We start from the raw sequence: 14871 nt of genomic DNA on the forward strand, positions 1-14871 counted from the left end.
TTTCCAATGTCTTTTCTACCCTAGAAATAATTATATAGCAAAACAAGAAACTTTTGACCAGTCACCTAGTATGTTAGAAAAACTAAATAAACAAAATATAATTCCTATAAAATCAAAAGTAACAAACACTGTTTATAAACATAAATACAATTACCTCTTACAACCAGTGATTATTCAGTTTATAACTAAAGAAAGAAAACAAATTCAGACTCCCGCTATTCGACATCAAAGCTAGTTCAAATTCCGTTTTTGTTAAACAAACATTCAAAACGAAATCTATTTAAATGGCAGACATCAAAGGTCTCAGTAAAGTGTACGAATTATCAGGCCTTAATTACCAACTGTATTTAAGTCTGAGGTCCTTGGAGTCCTTGCCTATCGAGAGGCTCTTGACACCTCCTCAGTCTTAATAGATGGAAAGGACCAGAAAAAACGGGCATATAATTTACTCTTTATCATAATTTTCGATTCAATTATGTTCTTCGGCTCTCGTGATAATTGCGAAAGCGATACGATATGCTACTGCTAATATTGGTCCTTCTTTCCAATTTTATTGGTAATTTAGGTTGATCGTTACTGAATATTGTTGCCATTTTATGTTTTAATTTTAAATGTCACAGTTTTTTGTGTTTTGGGATCTTTTGGGAACCTTTGAACTTTAGTTGAAAATTTATTTTGAAAATACTGTCTTGATTTGTTCTGGTACCAGTACTACGGAAACAACCAATATTAGAAATTATAAAAACATTTTTACTTATTTTCCAATCCGTATATCGTGTCTGGGATCCGCATTTTTAAAGGCAATGTTCACTCATCAAAAGATAGACGCAGCTCCCAGACGAAAGCACATACCTTCTCCTGCCCACACTAAAATATGCAAGTCACCACGTCTAGGTACGGAGGCCCTTCAAACCGCAACGCGAAATATTTCAATACCTGCCAGACGCGGTAGAAATTCATAAATCCTCATTTGTGGAATGTTCGCTTAATGAGGTGTGGTCCGACTGTGATATGATGTACTATCGGATCGTACCATTGAAAATTACTGAAAGAAAAATTCTAAAAAAATAAATATGGATCAAGCATTGTTAAATGTTAAATGGGTTTGTTTGATAAGCAACAACTGCATACAGAATTGAGTTAATATGGAATCTCAATAGATTAATTTTCAACCGACTTCAAAAAGGGAAACGTTATTTATTCGCCTGTATTTTTTCATAACATAAACTCGAACTGGAAGGACCGATTTTTTTATTCTTTTACTTAACGTAAAATATCTGTATTTTAGTCCCATTAGAATACATCAGGTTTGGCCCGGTAGCTTATATTTGAAGTTAGTTATATTTTTTGTTTTTAACAACAATATTCTTTAACTCTAAAATCCCTCGTGTTCCTCTTACAATAACATGAGAAATCTGTATACGGTTTTGAAAGCTACTGTTAGCTAAATCACTCAAAATCCTACATAATCTCATCAGCGTGGTATAATCTCATTTATCCTTGCTGTCAGTGGGGCCCCACATCATAATTCCACATTAAGGCGTGGCGATTTGAGGCCTAACATCCTATTCAAAATAAGAACTACGCCGAGGAAGTGAGATGGCACGCTACATGACGTAGAATGGTCTCTCTCTTTAACATACGCAACATTATCATTATCAAACAGTGTAAAGGACTTTTGAACCTACTTCACCTTGAACTCACACCTCATTTATTGTGTTAAAGTATCAGGTTATATTTCATTGTTTACCGGCTTTCGTTTTGTGTAGTCGAATTTCAAAGGTGATTAACTCATTTTATTCAGTTTCAATTTACTTATATTTTTCTGATTGTATATTGCCGATTTGAGTTCTTTTTTTCACTGTCATAATTCACTTCGCTATGCTAATTGATTTTGTATTCTTGCTAGTTTTACGAGGCTGGTCGGAAAAAGCAGTCATGTCCTGGTTCCGTACAAATGGATTGATTTAAAAATAAATTTGAAAGAAATTGAAAAACAAAATCATTTTTAAATGTTGTTCATTGGTCTACTTGAACGAAAACCTCTGTATCCCGACTTCAACTCGCCCTTAACCGGTCTTCATATCGCATAACGTTTGCATAACCATTACAAAAATACATATCTGTATTTAAATTGAAACAGTTACCAAAGAGCACGCGTCGATAACGAACTGTAAAAAACGTATGGAAAGAGACACGAAGAATGTTACGGTTGTATGGTCACGTGGTATTACGAAGCCCGAATATAGGGGGAGATGTTTATATGACATAACAATTGAACTTCCCTTACAAGAAAATATGAAGAGTTTCTTAAGGGGCATTGAATTGCTAAGTAAGGAGGCTCAGGTGACATGCGTTAATGGACATTTGTACCACATGGGAGGTCAATGATATCTGTTATATAAAATTCTCCTGTAAGTGTACGAAATTGAACTCCCCCGAAACGGCTCGACCGATTCTCACGCAATTTTGTTTATTTCCGAGGAACGCAAGACTTCTAATACCCACAGCAAGCGAAGTAATCCAAAGCGAACTATGGCGCACTCTAATTGGCTATTCACCTCCACATTATAGAATGCTGCATAATTTTTTTTTCTTTTATATTAAACGACTCCCGCACTAAGGAATTTAATCCTTGTGTCGCGGGGGGTTTCATAAACATTCTAGTCACATGCACAAAGACACCCAGACTCTGGACAAGCTTTAATGGATCACAAAAATGCTTGTCGCATCAGTGGGTTTAGCGTGGTGCAGTCCGTGCTTAAGAATACTCCATCAAAAATAGAGAGAAACACACAGGTATGAATAAACATTGGTTAGTTTATAAAACGCTTTTCTTGTTTTTCATAAGGTTACCAGCGGGATCAAACCAAGTAATCCTCCCTCTCAGGTTTGGCAAATGTTTATAGAGGGGTCGGTAAAAATCCTTACTTTAAAAACACGTATTTATTTTCAAACTTTCGGGTTTCGCTTCCTGTTACGTGTTTGAAATGAAAAAGGTTGCGTACCCCTGTGTATGTGTTGTTGACGTAAATGGAATGAGACAGCAATTTGTTTTTTTTATAATTGCAAGCGTGAGTGTGTGAAACGGAAGAGGTTTTCGCGCATTTTGAATTACTCGTCTATCGATACGATATCTTTACAAACTCGGTATGGACGATAGGAATGTGATTGGGTTTCTGTCATTAATGCTCAAGTGCTTTATTCTTCTGTTGAAGAGTCTGTGAAAACTAGCTGGTACACATTGTTCGTATGAACTTGTCGTTTCATGAAAACATGAAAGGACAAGTTCATGGATGTTTGTTACTACATCAAGAAAAAACCACTGAACGGAATTAAACGAAATTTGACACATAATATACTTTTTATCCCGATTGTATGTTCCCGTGGGATCATTTTTAATTTGTAGCGGGTAGGCACGCGGCAACAGCTGGTCTACATACATGTCCTCAATTTTATTATTATTACAATATTATCAAGGTATATTAAAGGTTCATCCAACGTATTCCGTGACACACAGAAGCTGACGTATTTACTATACAGTTTAGCATACAACAAACGATTGCGTCTTCCATCCCTATTTTACCGCTCAAACTACAAAAATATCTTCTAATATGTGTCGGATTATTCCCCTTCTTTCGTAAGACTTTGTACACCTTATTACGGCGAGGGTAAACGTCGTGTTATATGTCGCGACCCACTTATACGCGCGTTAAGCCGAGTTTAACGTGACGCGAATGAACTCAGTTCAAATAGGCCGTGACTGTGGTTTTTGGAACGAGGTGATATTTTTCTCTGACGTTTTAATCAAGCCATGGCTTGTACCAATTTGGTTGGATTAAAATGGGTAATAGCAAAGGACGGCGATAGGCTGAGATGATGATGAGGATGATGATGAATATCAAAGGAATGGAATTAGAAGATGTCTTGTAAGCTGCGAGTTCATATGAAGTTGAAACTGGTGTGGACGAAAAAGGATTACGTATTGGCGTTGGATATGGTCTATATCCAGTTTATTAATGGAATTTGAGAACTTGATGGTTTAAAAAAATACGTTGGTTTTAATTTTTTTGTGTCTTAAATATCTTGGCCGCAAAAAGTTATACTGGCTACAAGCATTATCAGCACCTCCTGGGTGCTGGCAGGTACATAAAGTTTACTAGTTAATTTCGCAGTATTTCCTCGATAACTAGCAATAAGGAACAGAGTACCACTCCGATATTTTAAGCCGGTACGAGTTTTGCATAGCTCTGCTGGAGAAAATCTATGTTTTAGAAGTGGTAAAGTTGGTTTTTAGGAAAAACTAACCTGGAAACTGTTTTTCGCGTTGTTGGTGCTGCACTCCGCGAAAGTGGCGTCCTCTAATTCGCACTCGTCCCACAGCTGACACTGCAACAAAGAAAAAGCAAACTAAAATCAGTATCAGTATAATCACACTTAAAAAAAAACATTTCCATTTCTATTCAAATGATTAAACAACACCACCATTTAACATAATAAAACATTTCTCAATGCCACAGTGTTTAAAATTACCCTCAAAATTACATTATTTGCGAGGCAAACAAAACTTGAAAGAATTATCTTTTTTTTTGTTTTGCTTTGCTCCCGAAAAGGAAAGAATTTAAATAACATTTTATTTGACAACGCTACTCTCGTTTTTGCTCCTGCTGTAGAATTAAACATCTACAATATAAAAAAGTGATTGCGTTTCGATAATCCTTCTGTAGGACCAATAACTTTTGAAAGTTAACTGTATTAATTATTTTAGAGAAATGTTCTTACTGTTTCATGTTTTGTAATTTTAAAGTACCTACTTATGTTTTTTTTTTTGGTAATAAATCGAAACAGGAAAGTAAGGATTTGGCTAGCATTAGGAAAAGATGCTACGTTAGAATCTTTAGCATTTTTAAATTACTCTAATTAAATTCGGATATAAAGGTTTTTTGTCAAATGTAGTGAAAATACTTACATATTTCTATTAAGTTATTTCAATAAAATGTTATATTTATAACAGCTGTTGCCCGCGACTTCGTCCTCGTGGGTAGAAAATTTATGATTTATACCTGCCCTGTTTTTTTCACATTTTCCATAGTATCTTCTCTCCTTTTAGTCGCAGCGTGATGGTTTATAGCCTAAAGCCTTCCTCGATGAATGGTCTATTCAACACAAAAAGAATTTTTCAATTTGGACCAGTAGTTCCTCAGATTAACGCGTTCAAACAAACAAACAAACAAACTCTTCAGATTTATATATTAGTATAGATATAGATAATGATTAATTATAGCCATACACCAGTACCTTTACACTACTTAACATCTACGTTACACTTATATCAGAATCCTTCATCAAAATTCAAACTACAATCCCCGCTAACAAATCACCCTTACTTTTTCCACAATCATGGCCGCGACGTCAATTGCTGGTCTGAATTGCCGTCAAATTGATTAGAGGACCGAGTACTGGGTTGTAGACGTCATCTGGACGCGTCTGATCGAGTGCCCTGTGGTTAGGGACTGGGGACCACTAATCAGAGTCAGATGAAAAGAAAGCGATGAATGCTATTGTATGCTGTAACTGTAAGTATATAACGTGGTGTAATGAATAACGTAGGGAGGCGTTTTAAGGATATATTGTTGAAACTCAAACTGTTCGGATGTTGTAATATATAATTTACTAGCTGACCCAGTAAACGTGGTTTTGCGTTATAAATTATTTCTATTTGTATGTATTTTTAATGCCACATTATAAAAAAATAAAATCAAAATTTCGTCCAAAAAATTTTAGTGTGTGCAACCCTTATCCCTTAGGGGTATGAAAAATAGATGTTGTTCTATTCTCAGACATACCCAATATTTATACAAAATTTCATAGAAATTGGTCGAGCCGTTTCGGAGGAGTACGGTTACTAACATCGTGACATGGGAATTTTATATCCGAGTATTAGAAGAATATTTAACAACGGTTAACTAACGCAAATTTATCGAGATTGCTCGATTAGTTTCGGAATGGAACCGGAGTCCTCAATCATAAAATAACGAGAGCCGAGCCGAGCCTGTCCACTTTTCCGAAACGTAAGATTTTAAAATCTGTATTCGTTTTGTAATGTTAATATACTTTGATTTTTTTTATAAGTATTAAGATTTTAAACGCAAAAGTTTGTATGTATGGATGTTTGTTCCTCTTTCACGCAAAAGCTACTGGCGATATTTGGAACGCAGATAGTTTATAACTAGAATTACAGCTAGGTAAGTTTTATAACGATTTTATGTTCCCTTGAGATCATTGCCGATTTTTAGCGAGGTGGTCCCGCAGGCAACATCTAGTCTTCTATAAATACTTAATAGAATTAAATCAATTTAACCTTTGGTCTCTGCTTAAATTGAATGTGTAGGCAAATTGATGCAAAATGTGTTATGCTAGGGACCTGAAACATGCATTAGCCAATCCGACAAGTAACTATGGGGACCAATAATTGGATGCGACTGCTCCCAAACCTAATGCAATAACACAATTACACGTTAATGGAAGGCAATGTGGACCCTCTCACATTGATTTTCACGTGTTTGTTTATTTACGCATTATTTAATAATATTTTAACCATAAAAGGTATGTTTTAGTAATACAGGATAGAGACTCCACAAAAAAACCTGGTCAACAAGAGAACAAGCGCATTTTAGTTCGCTTTTCAACAATGTATTTAAAATTAAGAATATTCAAATTGAATAACCCCCGATAGTAAAAAAATCAACCCTGCAACTTTTAAATAGCTATAACGATTTTTATCAGGAACAGGTCTCAAAACACTCTCATATATCACCTTTATTCAAAAGAAACTAAATTTAAATCTGAAATCGCTTACTGCTCACTCGAAAGCTGTGATGCCACAAGACAGACAGAAACGTCAAACTTAAACACCCCTTATAGCATCGATTAAAAAAAAACACCATCAAACAAAAGACCAACGAAAAACCCAATTGCATTTTAAAACATTTGTATGTGTGTGTATCTGCCAAAGTAAAAACTTTCCTCTTTGTAACAGATCCTCGATCGCTAATATTGGAAATAAATTGGTTTCTGATTGGATCCTAACCCAGGCGTGAAGCGTGGCGACGTGTTGAGCCTCGGCCGTACCGATCTTTACTCTATTCGATGGCATTTTGACGTGACTGTCCGATCGAATGAATTGGGAGTTCTGGGTTCATTGGTCTTGGGTTTTAATTGGGTTGCGGATTTTTACTTTATGCATATGCAAAAAATAGATTTTGATGGCGTGCAATTTGGGAGGGCCAAATGATGATGATGATGATGAAATGCGTATTTAAGAACGGCATTGTATAAAGGCGTGATGTACAAATTTATGAAGCACTAGCTGCTGCCCGCGACTTTCGTTCCCGTGGGTAGAGGATATAAGTTATGATTTATACCTGCCCTGTTTTTTTCACATTTTCCATTTTATCTTCGCTCCTATTAGTCGTGATGGTTTATAGCCTAAAGCCTTCCTCGATTAATGGTCTATTCAACACAAAAAGAAATTTTCAATTTGGACCAGTAGTTCCTGAGATTAGCGCGTTCAAACAAACAAACAGACTCTTCAGTTTTATATATTAGTATAGAAGTATAGATATAGATATAGATATAGATTATAAACGTAAATGGTCTCGTAAGTAGTACAGTTCTATTCTGAATACTATGGTAGTCATTCTTGTAGTCTGAATAAACTAAGGAGTGTTAAGAATAAAGAAATGTTAAAACCGGTCGTAAAGGTCCCTTACAAAAAACATGGTCAGCCATTAGATTTGACGGTACCAAGCGTTAACCCTAAGAATATAGATATGAAAAAAACAACAAGGCCCCAATTCTGCTATTTACAACGGCCGATTAATGAATGAAATTTGGCACAAAATGTCAATTTTCGTATTTTCTTAAGCATTTTGCAGTACGTACGGTACAGTCAAGGTCAATACAATTAACTTCCAATTATTGTATTGGCAAAATGCTTAAGAGAATAGGAATAATTTCTAATTTAATCCGATTGACATTCATTCATACGCCATTGTATGTAAAATAGCAGAATCGGGGCCCAGGCTTTTGCAATTTGTTTTTATAATAATTCCAAATTTCACCATTTCCAAATAGCTTCTCCAAAACAGTAGCTTTCTATTTATAATGAGTCGACGCGGAAAGCTTCCACATTTATTCACGAAACACATTAGTCGTAAAAAAGAATATAGAGTTACAAGATCAACAACTCGTGGAAACAGAACGTTAAAAAGTAAACACACGAATCGTGCGCTGAATACTATCCGGTGCCCTACGAGAGCGGGATGTAGCTATGTATTATATATCTTATAGCAACAAGTTTGGTGAAGTTTGGGTGTTGGGATGTGACTTATCTTGGTGATTAAAGATCAAATAATATTATAAATTATTCGTTATCACTTTCGTGAGGCGAATTCGTTATTGTTTGAAAACGGTATACTCAATCGTATTTATGATAGGTTCGACTCGCACTCCGTATAAATAATATTATAATTTATTCGTAATTTTCGTGAAGCGACTTCGTTATTGTTTGAAAACGGTATACTCAATCGTATTTATTGTGATAGGTTCGACTCGCACTCCGCCGCCGCAACTAGTCGGGCGATCGCAATAAATATACGTGAGAAAATTGTACTTATAGTAATACTACCACTGCTGATAATTTAAACGTAAAAGTTTGTAAGTATAGATGGATGCCGTCACGTAAAAATCACTGAAGAAATTTGGTAGCTGGTTAATAAAAAATACGTAATGATAATTATCAAATATAATTCTAAAATACACCTAACTACACAACAATAGAAACTGTTTCAAAGCTTTGCTTCGCATCGCACTGACCGCTCATATAAAACAGCTGAAGTACATGTTATATTTAGATCCATCATCTAATTTGATAGAGTCGGTAAACGATTCCCGGCTCCCGTGCAAACCGACACGTATGAAGATTAAAGGGAACTTAAATCTTCAAAGTGATCGTAAAACGAATTGAATTTACAACGGCTAGCGGCTGTGTGAATGTCAATGTCAAAAGTTGGCGCTGGTGTGTGAAACCGCTGTACTGCGGGTAAAAGTTTAATGATAATATATTGAGAGTTGAATGAAGATAATGAATTAGGTATATGATATATTAGTAACAGTGAAAAGTTAGGCCTTCATTAATGAAAGTTTAAAACCCATAAAACCAAAGATTTTGCATGGATGTTCAAATATGAAATTGTTTATGTGACTTCCTGCGAATTCAAATATGAAATTGTTTATGTGACTTCCTGCGAATTCAAATATTTTGCACATACAATAAAAAAACAAATATAGGAATATTTACACTATTTTCGCTGTCAATCTTTTTATTTTTTTACATGCAAAATAAAAGTCATCGATATTATCATTGCCCATAGAAATAATCTCGATAAACCGAACACAAATCACAATAGTTAATAAAACAACGCTTTTAATACCTAAAAACCAATTGAGGATTGCCAACAATGCAATACAATGGATTAATTACAAAGAACGCCTATAGATGTAGCTCTACCTACATCACTCTACTATTTCTGACCGGCCATAGACCTTTGTGGCTGCTCTCGCTGTATATTTATAGTTTGTTTTGAGTAATCGGAGTGGGTGAAGGGTGATTTACTAAAGATGTGCGAGCTCAGATGATTGAAGAATTCCCATTACGTCCGTATATAGAAGTGAATGAAGATAATGTTTTGTTTTGAATTTTGAATTGCTGTTTTTGTGTGATGCGCCGAGATTTGGAGAGACCGATGTCCAGCAGTGAGTTACGATGGTTTGACTTGATTGATTGTATACCGGTACGCTTTTGTTTTTATCGTGGATATATTTTCTTAGTTTTATTGATCACTATTCTTAAAATGTCTACCTTTTTGTGGCAAATAATTGCGTTTTGTTTTTTAGGACGGGTGATTATATGTACAAGAATGCTCAGTTTTGGGACTAAAAACATATAATAGGCATTGACGGATCACACTGATGCTTGTCTTACTCGGCAGATCGACTCTGCGACCCAGAGTCAGTGGGTTTAGCATGGTGACCTACGAGTAAACCACTTGGCTATAGGTACTTACAGTTGTATTGAAGTTTTCGACTTCATAATAAATCATCGCTTCAGCATTTCCTGCGGCTCGCGATAAGGTCGTGCTTAAACGTATCGATGTCATTACAGTCTCGTTAAATGTTTAATGGCCTATCATGAACACATTTTCACATTTTATTTTTCTTTGATGTTTGCTACAAATTAATTAGAAAAAGTTGACGTTGCCGCATTGGCAAGTTGTTAGATACGTATTTCCATGTATTTTATATTTAAACCCGTGTCTGATCAGCCAGGGAAATAGCGTCGAGGGATCCCACTTGAGAAAGAAAACCCCTCAAAAAATGTTTATTCAACACGACTTTTATTGATTTGAAATGTACTTGTGACGAAGATCATTATGAATTCTTTTCAAATGTGTTTTTAATCCTCCTCTATCCTACCCTATTACAGACCACATAGATGTACTCAGAGACCGCATACCTAAAACCACATTTTATATCCACACCACATACGAGTACCTACCTGCCTATACATTGTGGTAAAGTAATAATCACTGATGACCCCCAGGTCGCATAACCAAGGATAATAGCGGTATAATTGCTGTATCCCCAGCGGCGATAGTTGATCGTTTGGCGGTGAAAATTAACCGGGAATTCGGGACAGTTATGTACGTGTACGTAATCGTTCAGCGGTACGGTTTAATTAGAGCTGTTATTTATCAGGTCTATGACTAGATTAGGATAGGAATAGGCGTTATATTGGTGCAAAGGATTACTCAATTGTTTTAGATAATTGATGTTGGCGTGTGCTTTTATTATGAGGTTATATAATGAGAGGAATAATTATGTAATTTCGTCTGGAAAGTATTCTTCTTTTTTTTTTGTCTTGTGTATAAGTGGCATGGTATGGTCCTGCTATGTGCTTGTTTGCGGACTCTTTGGGTACTCCGGCAAGTGTTTAACGTCTATTCGGAGATGCCACACTCGCACTGCTTAGAAGGAAGGTAGGAGTTGGGATAGCTAGACTAACTACCACCAAACCACCCTCAAATGAAGCCAACAGAAGCATATATTAAGACAAAGGTGCTCACTACCAAATTCCGTTGCTTAAAAAATATTAGTCTTTTGTACTTATTTCTTTTGAGCCTATATTAATTGTCCAGCAACTAGGAAAACCTTTCAAAACGTTGTCCGTCCTAAGTGTCTCTCTAGGTAAATATGCTTTAACCGAGATATTATTCGCCTATCCAACAGATAATTATTGATTAATTATTATTAAAATTCCAGTCAACCAGTATAATGTGAAACCATTAACATATCACATGAAAATAGACCTTATTGCTTTGTCATAAAAGTCATACCTACTGTTACTACAAGTCTGTCAGCACAACATAATTACTTAGATTTGATTAATCTAGCTTTCAATAAACAATTGAATTCGCTCGGCAGAACACTGAGACCACCGCCTACCACCGTCTCTTAAAGCAAGAGTTTAAGTGGAAGCGGGACAGCGCGCTATATGGCGTATAGCTCTATTTCGCTCCCACGCCTGTAACTTGTTTTAAGTGGTGGCAGGTCCCAGCCAGGTGACCTGGTTAACGCGGTCGATACAGGTGAACGCTACCAAAACTTGGGCTAACGTACTGTATGTGTAATAAATTCATTTATTTTATCATTATTTTTACTTTTTGTACGTATTTTTTGGAATTTATTTGACGTTGGTAGAGGATTTTTTAATTTTTGATGCTGAAAAATAAGTCTTGTTTTTTTAAGTATAAGATTTATTTTAATTAGAAGTTTTAATTATTTTTTCCAGATCTGAAGAATGCCAATCATGAAAAAAACAAAAATTAACATAACGATCATACTCTTTAAATTTATTTGTTGGTACATCGATTGTTACAGCACTTATTAAAACTTCACAAACAAACTTATCCTTAGAAGCATGTCGCTTTTGCCTCGGAAATAAATAAAAAAATAAAAAAAACTAATAACATTTTTTTTCCACAAAAATAAGCAGAAAAAGTTACCATTTACATATTAAATACTCACAAAGTGATCACAGTTTACTTTTTTACAGTAGAACATAAAAAAACGTTCACCAACATAAGTTCGAGATAGAATAAACGAATGCCCGACCAACAACTAAATCCTTCTTAGTTAATTAAAACTGTAAGTACCACCTGGTGCCGGCTAATTGGGCTGGCTCGGGACCCGAGAGCTTCACCAAACTGTTGCTTGAATAAAACATCGATTTTGATCAATTATCTTTGCCTCTGTTGTGTCGCATCTGATTATCGTTATTTGGAATTACGGAGCTATTTTGCTGGTAGAATATTGCATCTTGATTGTCGTTGGAAACATCGAAGGCAAACGATGGCGCGGTCGTTCTCCAACCAGATGGACCGATAAAATAAAAGACACATCGTCTTCAAAATTCTATGCGGTGGTGAGAGATGCGCTGGATCGAAACCGATGGAGGAAAATCATCCACTCCAAATGTGGCCCTGATGCTGACCACGATCCTCAGATATGAGGGACCGATTAAGAGGGAGGGATATTGTATCTGGTTAGATTGGAAGCCGAAACGAATATAGTTGGGAAAAGGTGAGGATGATGATGAAATACTAAAGTTAGTTCTCATCCTTCTAGATGTGGATGAATGTCCCAGGGATAGCCTTGACTTGATGGCTGGACATCCCGTGGTTAATGTCATTCATTTAATTAATACAATAACCGGTCAACTGCAAGTCGAACTCGCGACACGGACGGTTTTGTAGAAACTGATAAAATAAGTGTTTTTTGAGAGTACAATTTCTAAATAAAACAATTAAAAACACAAACCAAACCAACAACAAAACAAAATATTTTTTTTTAACTGGTGGAAATTGCTGCTTACTTCAACTTTCAATTTTTTTTTTCAACTGTCTAGCTTTAATGGTTGTTAAGATACAGCCTGGGAACAGACAGACGGCCAGTGGAGCCTTGGTAATACGCTTCCGGTTTTACCCTGTCATTGCAGAACCCTAAAAAGCTTAAACGGTACATCTGCGTACGACTACCAAAAACCTCCATAAACAATTATCAATCGAACAAATAAATCTAATCGACTCAAGGTCATTGACAGCAACGTGTAATCACCCATCACCACTTACAACCATCGTAAATAATTTATAGCCAATAAATCTATGAAACTATGTCAATAACGTTCAGGAAAATGCTTCATACGTAGGTTGTAGAAGTTTAATGAAACACAAGGGTTTTATTGGAAATAAGTCGCCGCTCGGATTGATGGCAAATATATTTATTTTATGGCAGGACGATATCAGTGAACCAATTCGAACGGGTCATTAACTTAAGGGGAAGTACTTAAATGTAAAAATAGAAATAACTTGGAGTGGTTAAGGGGAGGTTGCATTGGGAATCGGTTTTCGCTAATGATATTTTATTGACGTAATTTCCTTTTGTCCTTCGACTTATCGTAAGGTTGATGCACAACCTGGTGTTGGAGTTGATGCCCCAGATTAACAAATATCTCTAAAATGTTAAGTGGACATTTCCTCACGATTTTTCCCATCTACCAGTTCATAGTGTTATTATGCTTTGAATTATATTTCAGAAGAATGAGTGAAGAGATTTTTTTGACATTTCTAATCATAATCCCAGCTAAAAATTATAAATTTTGACTAATTCATCATCTGAAAAGCTTAAATCAATAGTCAAAAGATAGAGTAGATCATTTGAATAAAATAGAATAGGCAACTTTGAAAATGGTAAGAACTTAACAAACCCCAAAATACGAAACATGTACATAAATATAATGGAGGCGTTGAAACAAGCTTCTTATCTAAATATTTATGTCAAAATGATATGCAAACGAGGCAGTACTCCCAGAGACTCGTTCCAAATTAATCAGAATTACTGTGACGCACAATTTGTGTTTCGCATTTTAAACATTCGAAATTAGGCTACATTTTGAAAGCAATTTTGTGAATTTCTATAATGGTGATTTTGTTTGTAATCGACTACGAAAAAGAGGATTTTTTTAATCTGTATGACATACCTGTTTTAATATTTTTTTCTAAATCTGGTATGTGTACTGTCCTGTTTAGATTTGAGCTAGATCTAACTGACATTTTGAATTGTTTTTAACAGAAAAATAATGTTTAACAAATCACACGGTTAACCAAGAGTTATAGGTCACCCCATCAAACCCACTGTGCATGTGACAGGCATGTTAGTGAAAGCCTCTTGATACCAAAGGTGCAATAGCATACGGGGTTAGGTATAATAGCATATGTCAGCTCAATACGAAAACCGTTTGAGAGGGAAACGAGACGACATTCGCTACTACCCTTTAATATTATTATATATTACTAGCTGTTACCCGCGACTTCGTCCACGTGGCTAGAAAATATAACTTAGGATTTTTTTAAATCGGATTAGTTTTTTACGTTTCTGCCCTTAGTTGTAACATATTTCATTACTGATCTGCTCTTATTAATCATAGATTGATAGTAGATATAGGTATATAATATTGCCTTCCTGAGTTAATGGACTACCACTGAAATATTTTTTCATACCGCTCAGTAGTTTCTGAGATTAGGGCGTTCAAGCGTGACAAACTCTTCAGCTTTATAATATAAGTAGGTATGTGTAGGTTATGTGCGTGCATATAGGAAAAATTAAACTTAAGGAATGTTTTTTAAATAATATCATAAAGAGGTAAAATTTGTGAGTCTGTGACATTGGAGGGATAATCTAAACATATGCTGA

General features: G+C 35.5%; 1 protein-coding gene across 1 annotated transcript in view; it reads right to left on the reverse strand.

Moving 5' to 3' along the window:
* Positions 1-14871, reverse strand: part of LOC113493054 (diacylglycerol kinase eta) — a 138041-nt gene that overhangs the window by 31510 nt on the left and 91660 nt on the right. The window contains exon 3 of the mRNA XM_026870837.1: positions 4309-4389. Within this exon, the coding sequence (XP_026726638.1) occupies positions 4309-4389 (81 nt within the window). The remainder of the gene's footprint in view (positions 1-4308; positions 4390-14871) is intronic.

Source organism: Trichoplusia ni, chromosome 4, assembly GCF_003590095.1.
Source record: "Trichoplusia ni isolate ovarian cell line Hi5 chromosome 4, tn1, whole genome shotgun sequence".
NCBI classification, from domain to species: Eukaryota; Metazoa; Arthropoda; class Insecta; order Lepidoptera; family Noctuidae; genus Trichoplusia; species Trichoplusia ni.